Raw genomic sequence first — 15,558 nt, 5'->3', positions numbered from 1 at the left:
ATTGCATAATATACAGTAATGCTGAAGGAGACACAGAGGTTATATATGTGACAGAGTCCCTGCTCTCATGGAGGGACTTTCCAGTCTTAAGGGAAAGGGAGTATGATATACACATAAACTCTAGTACAAAGGATTTAGGTAGGGCCGGTTCATTTAGGTTGACCACCTCAGCTGCAGAAGGGAAATGACTTACTTGAGATTTCACAGATGGGTAATAAGTAGTGGAAAAGGAATTCAAATTCAGGCTCTCTGACTATAAACCTAATGCTTTTGCTGTTATATCATGCTGTTAAATACAATAGAGAGATATTTATCTATTTGTTCATCTCTACCTGGAAAATCACTGGCCTATCAGAAGGTGAAGCAGTGGAAAAGTATTATCAAATTTATTCAGTTTATAGAACATGATAGGGAAATAAGGAGAATTTTTAGAGTGTAAAAAAATCACAAATAAAGTTGAAATGTAAGATATTTTTCTTCATACAGTATAAAACATGTTAGGCAGAAAATCATTCATCTCTTCTCCCAGTCAGTGGTTTTCAAATGTTGCATTTTAAAAGTAAATTTAGATCACTTCAGTAATTCTCTTAATGTTTATTTTGGATGTAATTAATTCTGTTTGTATTTCTGTGCATTTGAGCACAGAATCCTGTCGTATTTTGTAATAATAATAATCATAGCTAGCATTTATATAGCACCTACATATTCTGCCTGCCATATTCTGTGCTAAATGTTTTGTAAATATTATCTCATTTGATCCTCATATCAGCCCAGGGAGGTAGGTGCTATTATTATCCCCATTTTACAGATGAGGAAATTTTTATCTTTAATGATTTATTATAAAATTAATATTAAGCATCATTCCAACCATTAAACTTGTTTTGCCACTATTACATTTACATAAATGAATCTCAGCACTTAAAATGTCATCATTACTTAGTTACTCCCTCTGTCTCCACCACTTTTCTTTATTTAGTTTCATTTACTCTTTTCCCCCACCCTACCTATTGATAATATTTTATCTATAGTATTCCCTTTTTCATAAAGCATCAGAATATACTCTCTCTACCCCAACTAATATTTCCCTGTAACAAATAATCTAATTATATGTCAGAAATGTTCTTCTTATTTCAGATTCTTAGAAATTTTCTGAGAACACATATATTTTGCCAATCAGCTCTTTGCTTGTGTTCTGTTTTTCCTCTTAGTGGTTTGGCAACCTGGTAACTATGCAGTGGTGGAATGATCTTTGGCTGAATGAAGGATTTGCTACTTTCATGGAGTATTTCTCCTTGAGCAAAAATTTCACACAGTTAGCAAGTGTAAGTACTATTCTTGGGCTTAATGGAGATTTTATGTTAAATTTGTTGTGTCTGTACCATATGTCCAAGTCATTTGGGAGACTTAAATAGTTTTTGAAAGTTGTTAATTGCTGCCAGATTGTATGTCTTTAGGTTCAAAATGGTAAATTTTGATTTTGTGTGTCAGTTTCATCTTTTTGTAGAAATAAACTTTAGTGCTAGCATGGATATATTATAGAATGTAGTAATGATATATTTGTGTATCTTATGCATTTTAAAATTTTGTCATGGGTATATAGCAGTAAATAGCTTTACAGCTTTTTCCAACATTTCTTGCTATCTATGACCTAGGACAAATTGTTTTACCTTTTAGGTTTCCTCACCTAAAACTGAGGGGTTTAAAGTGATTTCTGCAGTTTTTTCCAGGTCTAAAACCTATCATTCAGTTCCTCCAATTGTTTGGGGAATTTGGTTAAATAAATTTTAAAAGGCTTTTTTTTTTTAAGATAATTTTGGGAGAGACAGAGTTACCGTTTGTGTGTGTGTGTGTGTGTGTGTGTGTGTGAGAGAGAGAGAGAGAAAGAAACTAAAAGAATACAAGAGGTAAATATTAAACATAAAATATGGCATGTCCGTTATCATAGTGGGTATATGTACAATTCAAATCCAGTCTCAGACACTTACTAGCTGTGTGACCCTGGGCAACTCGCTTCACCCCTGATTGCCTCAGTTCGTCATCTATAAAATGGCAACACACTGGGGAAGGAAGTGGCAAATGACTCCAGTATCTTTGCCAAAAAAAAGAAAACAAAAAAACCCTGGACAGTGTCTTTGGGGTCACGTAGAGCTGGACACGACTGAACAACAACAGCAGAAATATGTACAGTGGTAGGTAGGTATGTACAGCGCTCTGGCTAAATGACTGACTCTACTAGGTACAAACCACATATTGTAACTTGGTGTCCGTCTTGGCTCATATTTTGAAAAACATTATTCAGTTGTAGCGAGATGAAATATACCTATTTTTTGTGTGACTCACCTTTATAATCTTATCTCAAGTGTTTCTGAAGGATTATTGACTTGGATAACATTAGGAAAATGTACTCCAAATAAAGCATAGTACTCTGAGGTGTTAAGTCCTATTCAGTCAGGCTGCACACCTTAGATTATTTTGAATGATGGAAGAAACTCATTCTTAATCAAAATAATTTACTTTATTTGTAACGGTAATGCCTTGCTTTAGTCAAGAAGCATATGCAATATACAAATTTTTAAAAAGCATTCAATGTTTGCTTTTAGGGGAGAGCTACTTATTTCACGTAGAGTATTTCTTGTTTTGAGGAGTTTTTTTCTTCTTTAAATCCTTATAACAAGGACCCTTGAGAAGAGAATAATGAAATATGCTTCTATGTCATTTTTTACAACATAATTGTATTTGAAAATTAAATTTAAGAAGCAGTTTTAAGCATATACAAATAAAATATTTAAGTTTGGTACTCTGTTCTAGTTTTAAGTCCTTCCTACCTTCTCTCCTGGCCCCCCACTCTCACTGGGATGAAACTCTTCACTACCTGAACCTCAAAAATATCTTTGCAGGTTTTTGGCCCATGGTGGCAGTATTTTTGGTTTCACCAGGAAGAAACTGTTTGCCCTCTTTCTTTGCTTGGTGGTCTATTCTGACTCCTCTCTTGAAGCCAGATTCTATACAGTTCAGCCTTTGGACTCAAGTGTGGGCTTCAGGGACTGTCTTATTTATCTGTTTTATCTTTCATGGCACCTGGCAATACTACTGGACAGTTGCTATGGGAGGGAAGTGTTCAAGAAATGTTTGTTGAATTACAGAACAGAATCACCACAATTCTGAATAGAAGCTACTGCAAAGGTTGGGTGTGGGGGCAACACATTAGTGATAAGAAATTCTAAGGCAAGAGCTAGAGAAACTTGATAAGGGATGCCTTTGAGTGAAATCTAAGCAAGATAGACAGAAGAGAATAAGAGCAGGTCACAGGAAGGGAGGTCATAATAAGGGTGGAGAGTTAGATTAGAGAGATGATGGAAAAACAAAAATTGTCATTCGGGACTAGAATTTCAGAGTCTAGATCTTGGAGGAGCAATTCTGAGATGATGAATTCCAAGGTGTGCCCAGGAATTTTGTATCCATCTTGTTAGAGGTGTTAAAGGTGCCTGAGGATGTTGGCAAAGGGATGGGTAGAGAGGAAAGTCATCAACCAGCTATAGAAATCATGGGAAAAGTAAGCTGGGAGCCAGTAGATGATGACAATGATGGGGAAAGGGTACCACCAAGTCAAATTCCTTAGAGTGTTTTTAATTCTACTCAGTTATATGATATGAATTTTCTAGCTGACAATTCTAACTGAACTTTTCGGAGTTTGATCTTTTTCCATGTCTGCTTTTATTTCTACTTTTCTGATTTCATGTTTTATTTTTATTTCTTTTTCTCTGGGTTCAGATCTTGACTCTGCCATTACCTATACGATTTGGAACAAGTCACTTTCTCTAGCTCTAAAAACATTTGAACTTAATGATGTCTAAGAGCCCCTTTCACTTTAAATTTATGGTCCTATGATCCAATTTCATTTCAGTATAGACAACTAGGTTTTTGTTCATTGGAAAAGCAGAAAGAAGAAGCCAAAATTTGGGTAACATAACAGGTTATTTTGTCAGGGCTGAGGTGGATAAAATGTTCCAGTAATTGGCATGTTTCTGTAAGAAACATTTGTGCCCTGAAGCACACTTGGTTCACAGGAGAATTTTACCTAGAAAAATTGCTTTCCCTCCCCTAGTTGGGTAATCATAATATTGAAAAAGAGAGAAAGAGAGAGACAGAGACAGAGAGAAAGAGAGAGAGAGAGAGAGAGAGATTGGTATATATAGGTAAATAAAAAAAAGTCAGTATGACCATTTTGATAAGCAGAGAGAATTACTTTTTCAGGTGAATCAGGAAAAAAGAGAAAGGCTCAAACATCTTTCATTTCCATTGTGAACTTTGCTTAAATTGGAAAATATCTTTGACTGTATTAACTCTTCATTTCTTACAATTTATTAGCCTTTGTGTTCTTTTGCTAGTATGAGGATTTCTTGAATGCTCGTTTTAAGACCATGAAGAAGGATTCTCTGAATTCATCTCATTCAACCTCATCTTCTGTTCAGTCTTCAGAGCAAATTGAAGAAATGTTTGATTCGCTTTCATATTTTAAGGTATTGGTCTAGTAAAAACTGCCCAGAGTTGAGTTCTAACTGATTTTGTGTTTGCAAGCAAGATACCTCATGTTAGAAATTAAGCAAACCATATATGTGTTCATTTGGTTTAAGAATATGTTTATTAGTTCAGCTATTCACTAACCTCTATACTCAAACTCCCTGTCCTGTGACTGCTCATTACTTGCCAAGCCCATACCTTGAATTATTATTCCTACAGTCTTCCCTCTGTGTTCCTAATCACATGCTGCTGAACAGTAGTAGAAGTCACATGACCATGATGATTGAGTGCCCTACAAGTGTGTAATCTAACCTCATCTGAGCTTTCACTGAAGCAGGACAATCTTTTTAACTCTTTTACTTCCTTCCCCAGTTGACAAATGGTCAAAGGATTTGAACAGGTGGTTTTCAGAAGAAGAAATCAAAGCTATCTATAGTCATATGAAAAAAATGCTCTAAATCACTATGGATTAGAGAAATGCAAATTAAAATAATTCTGAGGTACTATCCCACACCTATCAGATTGGCTAATATGATATAAAAGGGAAATGGCAGTTGTTGGAGGGGATGTAGAAAAACTAGGACACTAATGCATTCTTGGTGGAGTTGTGAATTGATCCAACAACTCTGGAGAGCAATTTGGAATATGCCCAAAGGGCTGTAAAATTGACCTAGCAGTACCACTACTTAGGTCTGTATCCCAAAGAGATCAAAGAAAAAGGAAAAGGACCTATATGCACAAAAATATTTATAGCAACTCTTTTTGTGGTGGCATAGAATTGGAAATTGGGGAATTTCTGAACAAGTTGTAATATATGTACCATATGATTGTGATGAAATACTATTGTGCTCTAAGAAATGATGATCAGGAAAATTTCAAAAAACATAGAAAGACACATGTGAACTGATGCAAAGTGAAGTGAGCAGAACCAGGAGAATATCGTACACAGTAATAGCAGTATTGTAGAGTGATCAACTATGATTGATTTAGCTGTTCTGATCAATGAGCCAAGACAGTTCTGAAGGACTTATATGAAAAATGCTATCCATCTTTAGAGAAAAAGCTGATGGCATCTGAGTGCAGATCAAAGCATACTTTTTAAACTTTCTTTTTTTTTTGTTTTTCTTTTCCTTCTTTTTTTGTATGTGTTTTCTTTTGCAACATTGTTGATATAGAAATATGTTTTGTGTGGGGACAAAAAAAAAACCCTCTTCTTCTCAGAGATACATTCCTAGTAACAAAGAATTTTTTTAAAAATGGAAAAAAGAGAAAAAAAATCAGTAAAGTCAGTGCATCAGAAAAAAACCTGAATTAGGCAGTGTTCCATACCATTAGACCCTCTCACCTCTGTGAAGGAGTGGAGGGAGTCACATATGTCTTTTAGCTTTTTAATTTTTTTAGTTGAAGCACGGGAGGAGATTAAATAAGAGCCAGAGCATCTGTATACAAATTCAAAATGACTTGGTGACTGATTAGGAATTAGAAATGAGAGTGAAGGAAGAGCCAAGATTTTGTTCCTGGCTGACTGGAAAAAATGATGGCACTGTTGGCGGAATTAGGAAGGTCAGGAGAGGTTTTCTGGGTTAGATTTTTTTTTAAGGATTTTAATTTTTGTTCTGAATATCTGAAAAACACCAAACCCATTCCATTAAGCTTTTTTTTTAAATGTATGTAATAAATTCAAACACATTAGTTCCAAAGCTGCCTTGTCTCTCTCTGAATTTCTGTTCCGTGAATTTTTTAAAAATGTTCATTGATACTTTCTTGAGGGGGATGGATTACTATCACTGGCTTCTTCCACCCCCATCTTTTGTTATCCTCTCTTTCCCACCAGTGAAGCCCTACCTTGTAACAAATAAGCATAATCAAGCAAAACATGGCCATGCATGAAGGCCTGTGTCTCATTCTGTCTCTTACTGGTTTCTTCCTGCTGCCAAAGTCACAGCTTCCTGTTCTAGCATCCTTCATCAGTGGAGGGTCCTCCTCACCACTGTTACTCTATCCATACTTGTGCTTAAATGGTTAGCACACTCTTGCCCACCATCCTTATTGATACTGAGTCCCAGACTGCTGAAGAAGAGATGACAGATATCACCTCATCTTAAGCCTTCATTTCTTGTATTTGCTGTACTTTGTCTCATCCCTAGGGCAGTTAGGTGGCACAGTGGATAGAGTGCTGGGCTGGGAGTTGGGAAGACTCGTCTTCCTGAGTTCAAGTCCAATCTCAGACACTAGCTGTGTGATCCTAGGCAAGTCACTTAACCCTGTTTGCCTCAGTTTCCTCATCTGTAAAATGAGCTGGAGAAGGAAATGGCAAGCCACTCCAGTATCTTTGCCAAGAAGATCCCAAATGAGATCGCAGAGAGTCAGACACAACTGAACACAAATAACAATCTTATACCTCCTGACTCACTGGTCCAAGTCTGGCAGTCACAAAACTCCTTGCTCCTTAATGCCACTCCCAGGTTTTTCCCTCTCCTACCATTGCTCAGTAACTGTTCCTCCTTTGAGGTTCATTCTGTCCAGATTCATTACTGCATCCAGATCCTGGCAGCTGTTATGTGTTGACCCTGTAGGACACTCTCACAATTTTCTCAGTAGGTTCAGTGCTGGGCTCACGGTATTCCTCTCCATCTCAAGTCTTGCTTTCATACCAAGAGACTTCAGCATATAATTGAGTGTTCCCTTAAGTACCCTGGCTTCACAGTTCCTCAGTCTGCTCAGCTCCCATGACCTATTCCTTCCCTCTGTCTCAACTATAAGCGGAGGGTTGATCATGCCATTGCCCATAAGTGTTCTGCCGCCGTGACTGAAGAACTCGGAAATTCCTTTGTCTGATCATAACTTATTATTCCCTTCTGCTTCCTTATGCCTCACTCTTGTCAAACCTGTCCTGCAGTCTCTCCAGCCCCTAGTATTATACCAGATCACCATCCTAGCCCTTACTACATTCTCCTTTCTATATTTAGTGAACCAGTTCTTTGCTTCACTCTCCTCAGACCTTGTGCTCCCTTATCCCTTGTGCTCCCAACGCACTCCTTGACAGATCCCAAACCCTGGTTATTTCCACCTCTCACCTCCTCTGTGCCCTTACAGGTGCTGTTGAGTGATACTAGAGCAAGTCCTGAAACCAGGCTGACTAAGTCCACTAGAAATTAGGTTATCTAACTTCAACTTAGTTCTCTGTTTAGCAAGGTGGCCCATTTCCTATTGCCCAATTGATTCTTCATCTCACTCTCCCCAGTGCCTATTCCAGGCCTTCTCTTCTCATTCGTCTTAACTGCACTCTTTCCCCGTCCCTCTCAACAGAAGCTTTTGTCTCATGTTTTATTGAAAATATCAAGGCTGTCCCTTAAGAACTCCCTCTTTTCTCTTCTCCTAATCTCATACCTCCATGACATCATCTCCCATTTCCTCCTTTACTCCAGGCTCTGATGAAGAGGTGGTCCTTCTAAGGCCAGCCTTGTGTACTGTTGTTCCTACCCATCCCCACCTTCTTGAGCAGATTACTCCTACTGTGAAACTTCCCTCTCTTTCATCTCAACTGTTTCTTCTCCTTCTTCCTACTAACACTTTCAAGTCTCCCTCATCTTCAAAAAACTTCAGTATTCTTCTAATCCATCTAACTGCCTTCCTATATCCTCTTGCTTTTCTCGGCTAAACTTTTTGAAAAACCATCTATATTTGGTACCTCAGTTTCCCCTCTTCTCATTCTCTTCTTTATCCCTTGAAAAATGGTTTCCAGCTTTATCATTCAATTGAAATTGCTCCCTCCAGAATTATCAGTGATCTCTTAGCCTCTAGATTTAATGGCTACTCCCCACTCTTCATCTTCCTTGACTTCTGCATCATCTGACATTGTAGACCTTCCTGTCCTCATGGATGCTCTTTCCTTTCAGGGTTTTTAGGAAACTTCTGTCTTCTGGTTCTCTTCCTACCCATCCATCCACTCTTTCTCATCTCCTTTTGCTGATTCATCATCTTTGTCACACTCACTAATTGAGCATACTCAAAGACTCTGGTTCTTCTCATTTCTCTTTCCACTCTCAGTGATATCATCAGCTCCTGTGGACTCAGTCCCTTTATGTTGATAACTCCCAAATCTATATATCAAGTCCTGGTCTTTCTCCTCACCTCCAGTCCTTCCTCACCAACTTCCTTTGGGAATTTCAAACTATGTGTCACAGAGACTTGTCAAACTCACCATGTCCAAAACAGAATTGGTGATTTTCCCATTCAAACCCACCCTTTTTCTGAATTTCCCCTTAATGTAGAGGGCACCATCATCCTCTCAGTCACCTCTTACTTCACAACCTTGGTGTTATGCTCTCCCTACACTAACCCCAAATATCTAATCTATTTTCAAGTGTTGTCATTTCTACCTTCACAATCTCTGTCAATACATAATAGGGAAAATAAATAAAATGGTTATTAGGAGGAGCAGACAATAAAGAAAGAAGTTTTCAAGATAGAGGAAACCTGTGCCCATTTGAATGTAGAGGCACAAAGGCCAATGAAGAGGTAGAAATTAGAGATTGGAGATTCTGAACGTAGGAAGGAATAATTTAAGGAGTAAGGAAGGGTCACAGAGGAGGCAGAGAGGGTGATGTGGTCCAGGATAAAGATGAAAGAATTTGCCTTGTAACTATTCAGAATGTAAAAGGAAGAAAGAATAAATGTAGATCGAGATAGATTTAGAGACCGAAGAGAGGAAAGATTGACGAACTTAATATATTTGGAAATTTGGGGTGTGGGGCAAATGTGTACTTTATCTCAGTAGGTTAAAAGGTGAGAGCATTTCCCCAAATTGAAAAAAAGGAAGAAAGAAGAGAATGAAGAAGCCTTTGAAGAGTTGCTGCTGGGAATGTGAGACAGTCAACTAAAGATGAATGTTAGGGTAGTAGTGAGGACCTAGTTCATTTTTAAAAAAAAATTTTGTTATTCATTTTAACCTTATAAATACAAAACTATTTTAAAAAAAGAATGTTTTCATGTATACAGCAAAACGTAAAGAGAGGACTCAACACAAAACTGTAAATTTCTATTTCAGACTGTTTACTTTAAAAAAAACCAACTATATAATAAATACTATACATTCTTTTCAAAGCTATCCAGCTTTTCTGTGCTTTCTGCTAAGTTTTCTTTTGTTCTCTGCTGTGCACTTTCTTTTTCTCCCTCTCTCTCCACTTTGCCTTAGAGAAGGCTACAACTGAACACAAAGATATATATACACACACACATACCTATATACATACACATAGGTGTGTGTGTGAATATATATATGTACTCATATATATATATATACAAAGTTCTTTCTCCGGAGGTGAAGTCTTTTGTATTTCCATGTTTTTGCAAAATCAACCAGCTCATCATTTCTTGAAGCGCAGTAGTATTCCATCATGATTGTATATCACAACTAGTTTAGCCATTCCCCAATTGAAGGTTATCTATCACTTTAACCAATCTGATAGGTATAAGATGATATCTCAAAGTTGTATTAATTTGCATTTCTCTTATCAGTAATGATTTAGAGCATTTTTTCATGTGACTATATATAGTTTTGATTTCTTCATCAAAAAACTGCCTCATCATATCCTTTGACCATTTATTAATTGGGGGATGACTCATATTCTTATAAATTTGACAAAGTTCTTTATTTATTTGAGAAATGAGATCTTTATCTAAGAAACTGTTTATGAAATTTTTCCCCCAATTTTCTGCTTTCCTTCTAATGTTGGCCACTTGGTTTTATTTGTACAAGAACTTTTCAATTTAATATAATCAAAATTATTGAGTTTACACCTCACAGTGCTCTCTTATCTTGTTTATTCATAAATTGTTTGCCTGTTTGTGATTCTGATAAGTAATATGTTCCATGTTCTTCTATTTTCTTGTGATATATCCCTTTATATCTAGATCATGTATCCATTTTGACCTTATCTTCGTACGTGGTTTTAAGATATTGGTCTAGTGTCAATTTCTGCCCAAACTGCTTTCCAGCTTTCCCAACAATTTTTTACCAAATAATGAATTCTTATCCCCCAAAATTAAATCTTTACATTTGTCAGACACAAGGTTACTATAATCCTTCACTGCTATGTTTTGTATGTCTGCTGTGTTCCACTGATCTACCCCTCTATTTCTTAGCCTCAGATGGTTTTGCTATTTACTGCTTTGTAATACAGCTTGAGGTCTGATACTACCTAACTTCCTTCCTTTACATTTTTTATTAGTTTCTTTAAAATTTTTGACACTGTCTTCTTCCAAATGAATTTTGTTATTTTTTTCCTAACTCAGCAAAATAATGTTTAGTAATTTAATTGGGATGACATTGAATAAATAGATTAGTTAGATAAAATGGTCGTTTTTATTATATTGGTCTTGCCTACCCACGAAGAATTAATCCAACTTTATCTGTATAAAGAATGTTTTATAATTATGTTGATGAGGACCTAATTTAAATTGGCATGAATTTAGACTGACTTTTAAAAAAAACTTTAATTTCATTTTTAAAAATTGAGTAGACCTAGGTTATATTCAGTCTGTTTACTGTCAGAGTTCTGTGAAGATCTTACATTTGATATTGATATGTTCCCCCTAATACAATAATTGCTATAATTTTGCAAAGCACTTAATGACCCTGCTTAAAAAGAGACGTGACATCAGCTCATGTTACCTGCTAGAACAGACAATGAACATGTCATTTTAGTTGTGGATAGCCTGCGCAAGTCTAATCCTTGCTCCAAGTGGTTCTGTAGATATGAAGTCTTTGTTTCTATACTTTATCTTCTCTTCCATCTCTTAATAAGAGTTCAATTTCCCCATCCCTTATTGAAATGAAACATATGGTCTCTGGCATGTTTGGCTCCTGCCCTTATGGGGAACTGAAGTGGAAATAGAGCCAAGGTGTGTGTTCCACATGGACTTAGAGAAAAGTAGGATGCTGGATTATTGACCAGTATTGTTTGAATGAGGAAAACAAATACCAATGTGGGAAAACGTGTTCTTTAGAACACATCCGGCTCTTTTTTCATTGTAATGATAAAATTGTGATGAAGTATAACAAATGTACATCTATACATTTGTAGGAAATAAAAAATGTATGTAATGTTCACAGAAATTGTATAGCAAGACCTTTTACCTTATTATACATATTGCAGCTATTTCATATTATGAATTTTGAAACCGTAAATGAGTTTTTATGAGGTGGTATCCTGGGAACTTCTGTTCCAGTTTTTTTTTATGTAACTGAAAAAATAAAATTGAGGAAGTTTTTTGTTATGAATATTTAGTTAATGTTTAAATGTAACAAGTCCTACAATATCATAAAGATAGTTAAACATTAAACAAAACAAGATAATGTCATTTTAGGCAAGAAAATTTCTTGTTTTATGTAAGATTTTAATCATTGAATTTTCTGAAATATCAGATGAAATTTTTGAGTAGGATCATTTATTGTGTAATGAGTAGATGTACTTTAAAAAGTCTTTATTTTCTTCTTGGGCTAGTTATACTACTGAGATATAGACTATGTAGACTACTTAAATAGGGAAAATGCTATTGGAGAGGGCATTGGCTTTCCTATTATGTTATGAAGGGTAAAATCCACATATACTAGAAAAATATTTAGAAAATCAGGCATGAAAATTTAATGGCTCTAATTTCCATATTGCCGTTGTGTGTATATGCCGCCTTTTATACAGTAGGCACAAACTGAAAGATGTACCAGCCTACTTAGAGGTTCTCTTCTGATGACATATGCAATATCTTTTGTGAAGTACAGCAGAATTCAAGTGGGGAAGGTGACAGGATGAGTTCCCAGGTTCTTCTACTGGTGCACTTTTCTTTTTAAAATATCAGTAAGAACTTTTCTGGACTGTTTAGGGGGAGAATGGGTCTCTTTATCTTGCCCAAGCTGGAACTGTAGCAGCTACTCATAAGTCCAGTCCCAGTGCTGATTAGCATGGAAGCTTTAACCTGCTCCATTTTTCAGACCTGTGTGATTTTGACTCTTCTTAGTGATCCTGTTGGCCCTCTGTTCCCAGGCACTCATGATATTGATCTGGACTTAGTGTGAATACCTGATCTGTGTTAGCCCTACTTATCGTAGCTTAGATCTCCCAAACCCAAGCCATTTACCAGCCTCAGCCTTCCCAGTAGCAGAGGCTCCAGCTTGCACCACTATATCTGCTGTCTCTTCCCTATACTTCTAAGAAGTATAGGAAATTAGTAGCAGCAAAGCCTTGAGTTTCCCTAATGGATATCATTACAGTTAGGAAAAAATGCTTTTGAAAGAGTAGGAGAGAATAGAAAACTTTTTTCTGAAGCTTTAAATAATTTTCAAGGCAATTTTAATTTCACAAAATAATTACTGAATTTAAATGAGTATATGCAGCAAAGTTAGTAATATAGGAACTCATTTTTGATTTTACCATTAGGGAGCCATACATTTAATCTCTGCACTAAAATATAATCATATTATATGAAACTTTCACTGTCTATATCATTTCTATGTTTTGAGTGACATGCTTGACCCATATTATTGAAATGTAAATAAATATAAAAATAAAATTAAGCTTCTGCAGTTTGGAGTAAGAAAAATCTGTTCAGTACATTTATATCCTGAACCAAATCTGTAAGCTATAAAAGTTCATTCTTTCTGTCTATTCACTTATTTTAATTTTTTTTAAAGGGAGCATCTCTTTTGTTAATGCTGAAAAGTTTTCTGAAAGAAGATGTATTTCAGCATTGCGTCATACTTTATTTACACAATCACAGCTATGCATCTATTCAAAGTGATGACCTTTGGAATAGTTTTAATGAGGTAAGTGTTCTCGAGATTTTATTCTAGGTATTTCATTTAACTGAAAATAGTGAGAAATTAAGAAAAGCTCTCCATTCCACATCCTTAGTTAGCATGTAAGTGTAAACCAAAAATCTCATAAAATAATGAGAATAGTTAAATTATTAGTTTTTTTATGAGGGAGTTGGGTAGGAAAAAGCACATTCTTCCAAGGTATAAAAAATGTGTTTATTTCGTAAAAATGTGTCATATTTTGTTTATCTCTTTTACCATGTAGTTACTTTTCTGTATGTGATATTACACACACACATATAAGTATGTGTATGTATGTATGTGTGTGTGTATATATGTATATATTATATGTGTGTGTATGTGTGTATATATGTGTGTGTGTGTGTGTATATATATATATATATACACACACACACACACACATATATTATATATTTATCACACCCTTCTAAACTAGATCATCATTTAGTTCCTCTCCATGTTTTCTGATTTTTTCTTCATTGTTTCTGACAAAGTTCTTCAGTTGATTAATATCCCTAATGGTTTAGCTCTGCAGATTTATGCTGCTGGCTTTTCATTAAGACTGAGCTAAAGGTGGTCTTTATCTGATGTCCTCGGGCAAAGAGGAAGGTTGACAAATTAAGTCATAGTAAATTTATTTGGCAAAGTTGTCTTTTCTCCCAAGTGAGATTGTTTTTATTTTGCAGATCACAAAAGAAAATCTGGATGTGAAAACAATGATGAAAACTTGGACCCTGCAGCCAGGATTTCCTTTAGTGACTGTTCAAAGAAAAGGGAAACAAATTTTAGTGCAACAAGAGAGATTCTTTCTAAGTGCTACAAATTCTGGAATTCATCCTTTGGATTCAAGGTTATTTGCATTCTCTTTTTATGTTTTGATCCTATCGTAGACTTTTCTTCATGTTTACTCAGTGGAGACCTTACCCCACAGTGGTACAGTAGAAAGTAAACTGATTTTGACTGCCTGAATTGGCAACCTGCCTTTCTCCTCTACTGCCTGTGTGTCCTTGGACTGGTGACTTAACCTCTCTGGTCTTCAGTTTCCTCATCTGTGAAACTAAGGCATTGGACTAGATGGCATTTTCCATTTCTATATTTTTGATCTAATGATTTTTCCCCTCAGAGAACATTCATAGTAAATAAGTATTTGCATAGATAGATAATAGTAAAGAAAAGAAGGTATAATGGAATATTTTGCTAATGTTGTTCTTGACAGAGGTCACTTGGGCTACGGTAAAGAATAACAGACAGTCCTCACTTTACATACATTTGCGTTATGCAAATTTGACTCTATGTAAAGAATTATTTAAAGAAAGCATTCTAAGAAAACAGGGATGTTAACTTCACTGTACTCCACTCTTTCTCTCTGTCCTGCCCCTTGGTACTTCTAGCTCCCCCGCTCCCCGCCATGATAAAAAAAACCTTAAAAAAAAAACTCTCGAGATTAAAGCATAAGAATGGACTCTCATGGCTTAAGACCTCCAGCACCAAGAAGGGTGATCTTTGCCCCACTCTGCCTACGCACCTGTGTGTCCGGTCCCACGTGTCGTTCTTTTGCTCATCTCTGCTCGACTGTGTATCTGTCCTCAGCCCCTATGTGTCACCTACCCTCTCCTGTTTGTGTCTGTGTCCAGCCCTCAAATGTCTGCATCCCATGTGTTTTTCCTGTTGGTTCCAGCCAGGCTCCCCTGTGACTGGCCCCATCCCCAGTGTTTCTCCTCCTGCTCATACTTCCCTGGCCCCCACATGTCCTTGAACTGTGTGCCAGCTCTTTTTCTCCATGGGCATGGCTCCCTTTCTGCCTGCCTGCCTCCCTCTCTTCCCCAGGTTCTCTGACAAATTCGCATTACATAAAAATCACTTTAGGTATAAGTCTATGGAACTGTCCACTTAACATAAAGCACGAGCTGTCTACAGTTAGTTTTGGACCCAGGGATAAAGTCAGATATATTTCTAGACAAAGGTACAGTGGGTTCCTATTTCCCAACTTCTGGTCCATGGCACATTTTTATTAGTTTGTATAACTTTACTACCATAAATCTTAATTTCTTAAAACCTCTAACCCTTAAAAGCTGATTCTTTGTTCTACTCCTATTTCTTTCTCTCTGCATCCCAAATCCTCCCCCCTGCCCCCGCTTCCTTTTTTACCCATTTACACACACACACACACACACACACACACACACACACACACACACACA

At 36.4% G+C, this 15,558-nt stretch overlaps 1 protein-coding gene across 1 annotated transcript in view; it reads left to right on the top strand.

Moving 5' to 3' along the window:
• LNPEP (leucyl and cystinyl aminopeptidase) overlaps positions 1-15,558 on the top strand; it is a 125,703-nt gene that overhangs the window by 74,104 nt on the left and 36,041 nt on the right. Inside the window, exons 7-10 of the mRNA XM_027838469.1 lie at positions 1,209-1,322; positions 4,389-4,520; positions 13,214-13,345; positions 14,044-14,207. Coding sequence (XP_027694270.1) covers positions 1,209-1,322; positions 4,389-4,520; positions 13,214-13,345; positions 14,044-14,207 — 542 coding nt within the window. The remainder of the gene's footprint in view (positions 1-1,208; positions 1,323-4,388; positions 4,521-13,213; positions 13,346-14,043; positions 14,208-15,558) is intronic.

The sequence above is a fragment of the Vombatus ursinus genome, unplaced genomic scaffold (genome assembly GCF_900497805.2).
Source record: "Vombatus ursinus unplaced genomic scaffold, bare-nosed wombat genome assembly UNPS02014828.1, whole genome shotgun sequence".
In the NCBI taxonomy this organism is placed as follows: domain Eukaryota; kingdom Metazoa; phylum Chordata; class Mammalia; order Diprotodontia; family Vombatidae; genus Vombatus; species Vombatus ursinus.
Note: the sequence above shows the minus strand (reverse complement) of the source record. Positions and strands in the feature narration are given on the sequence as shown.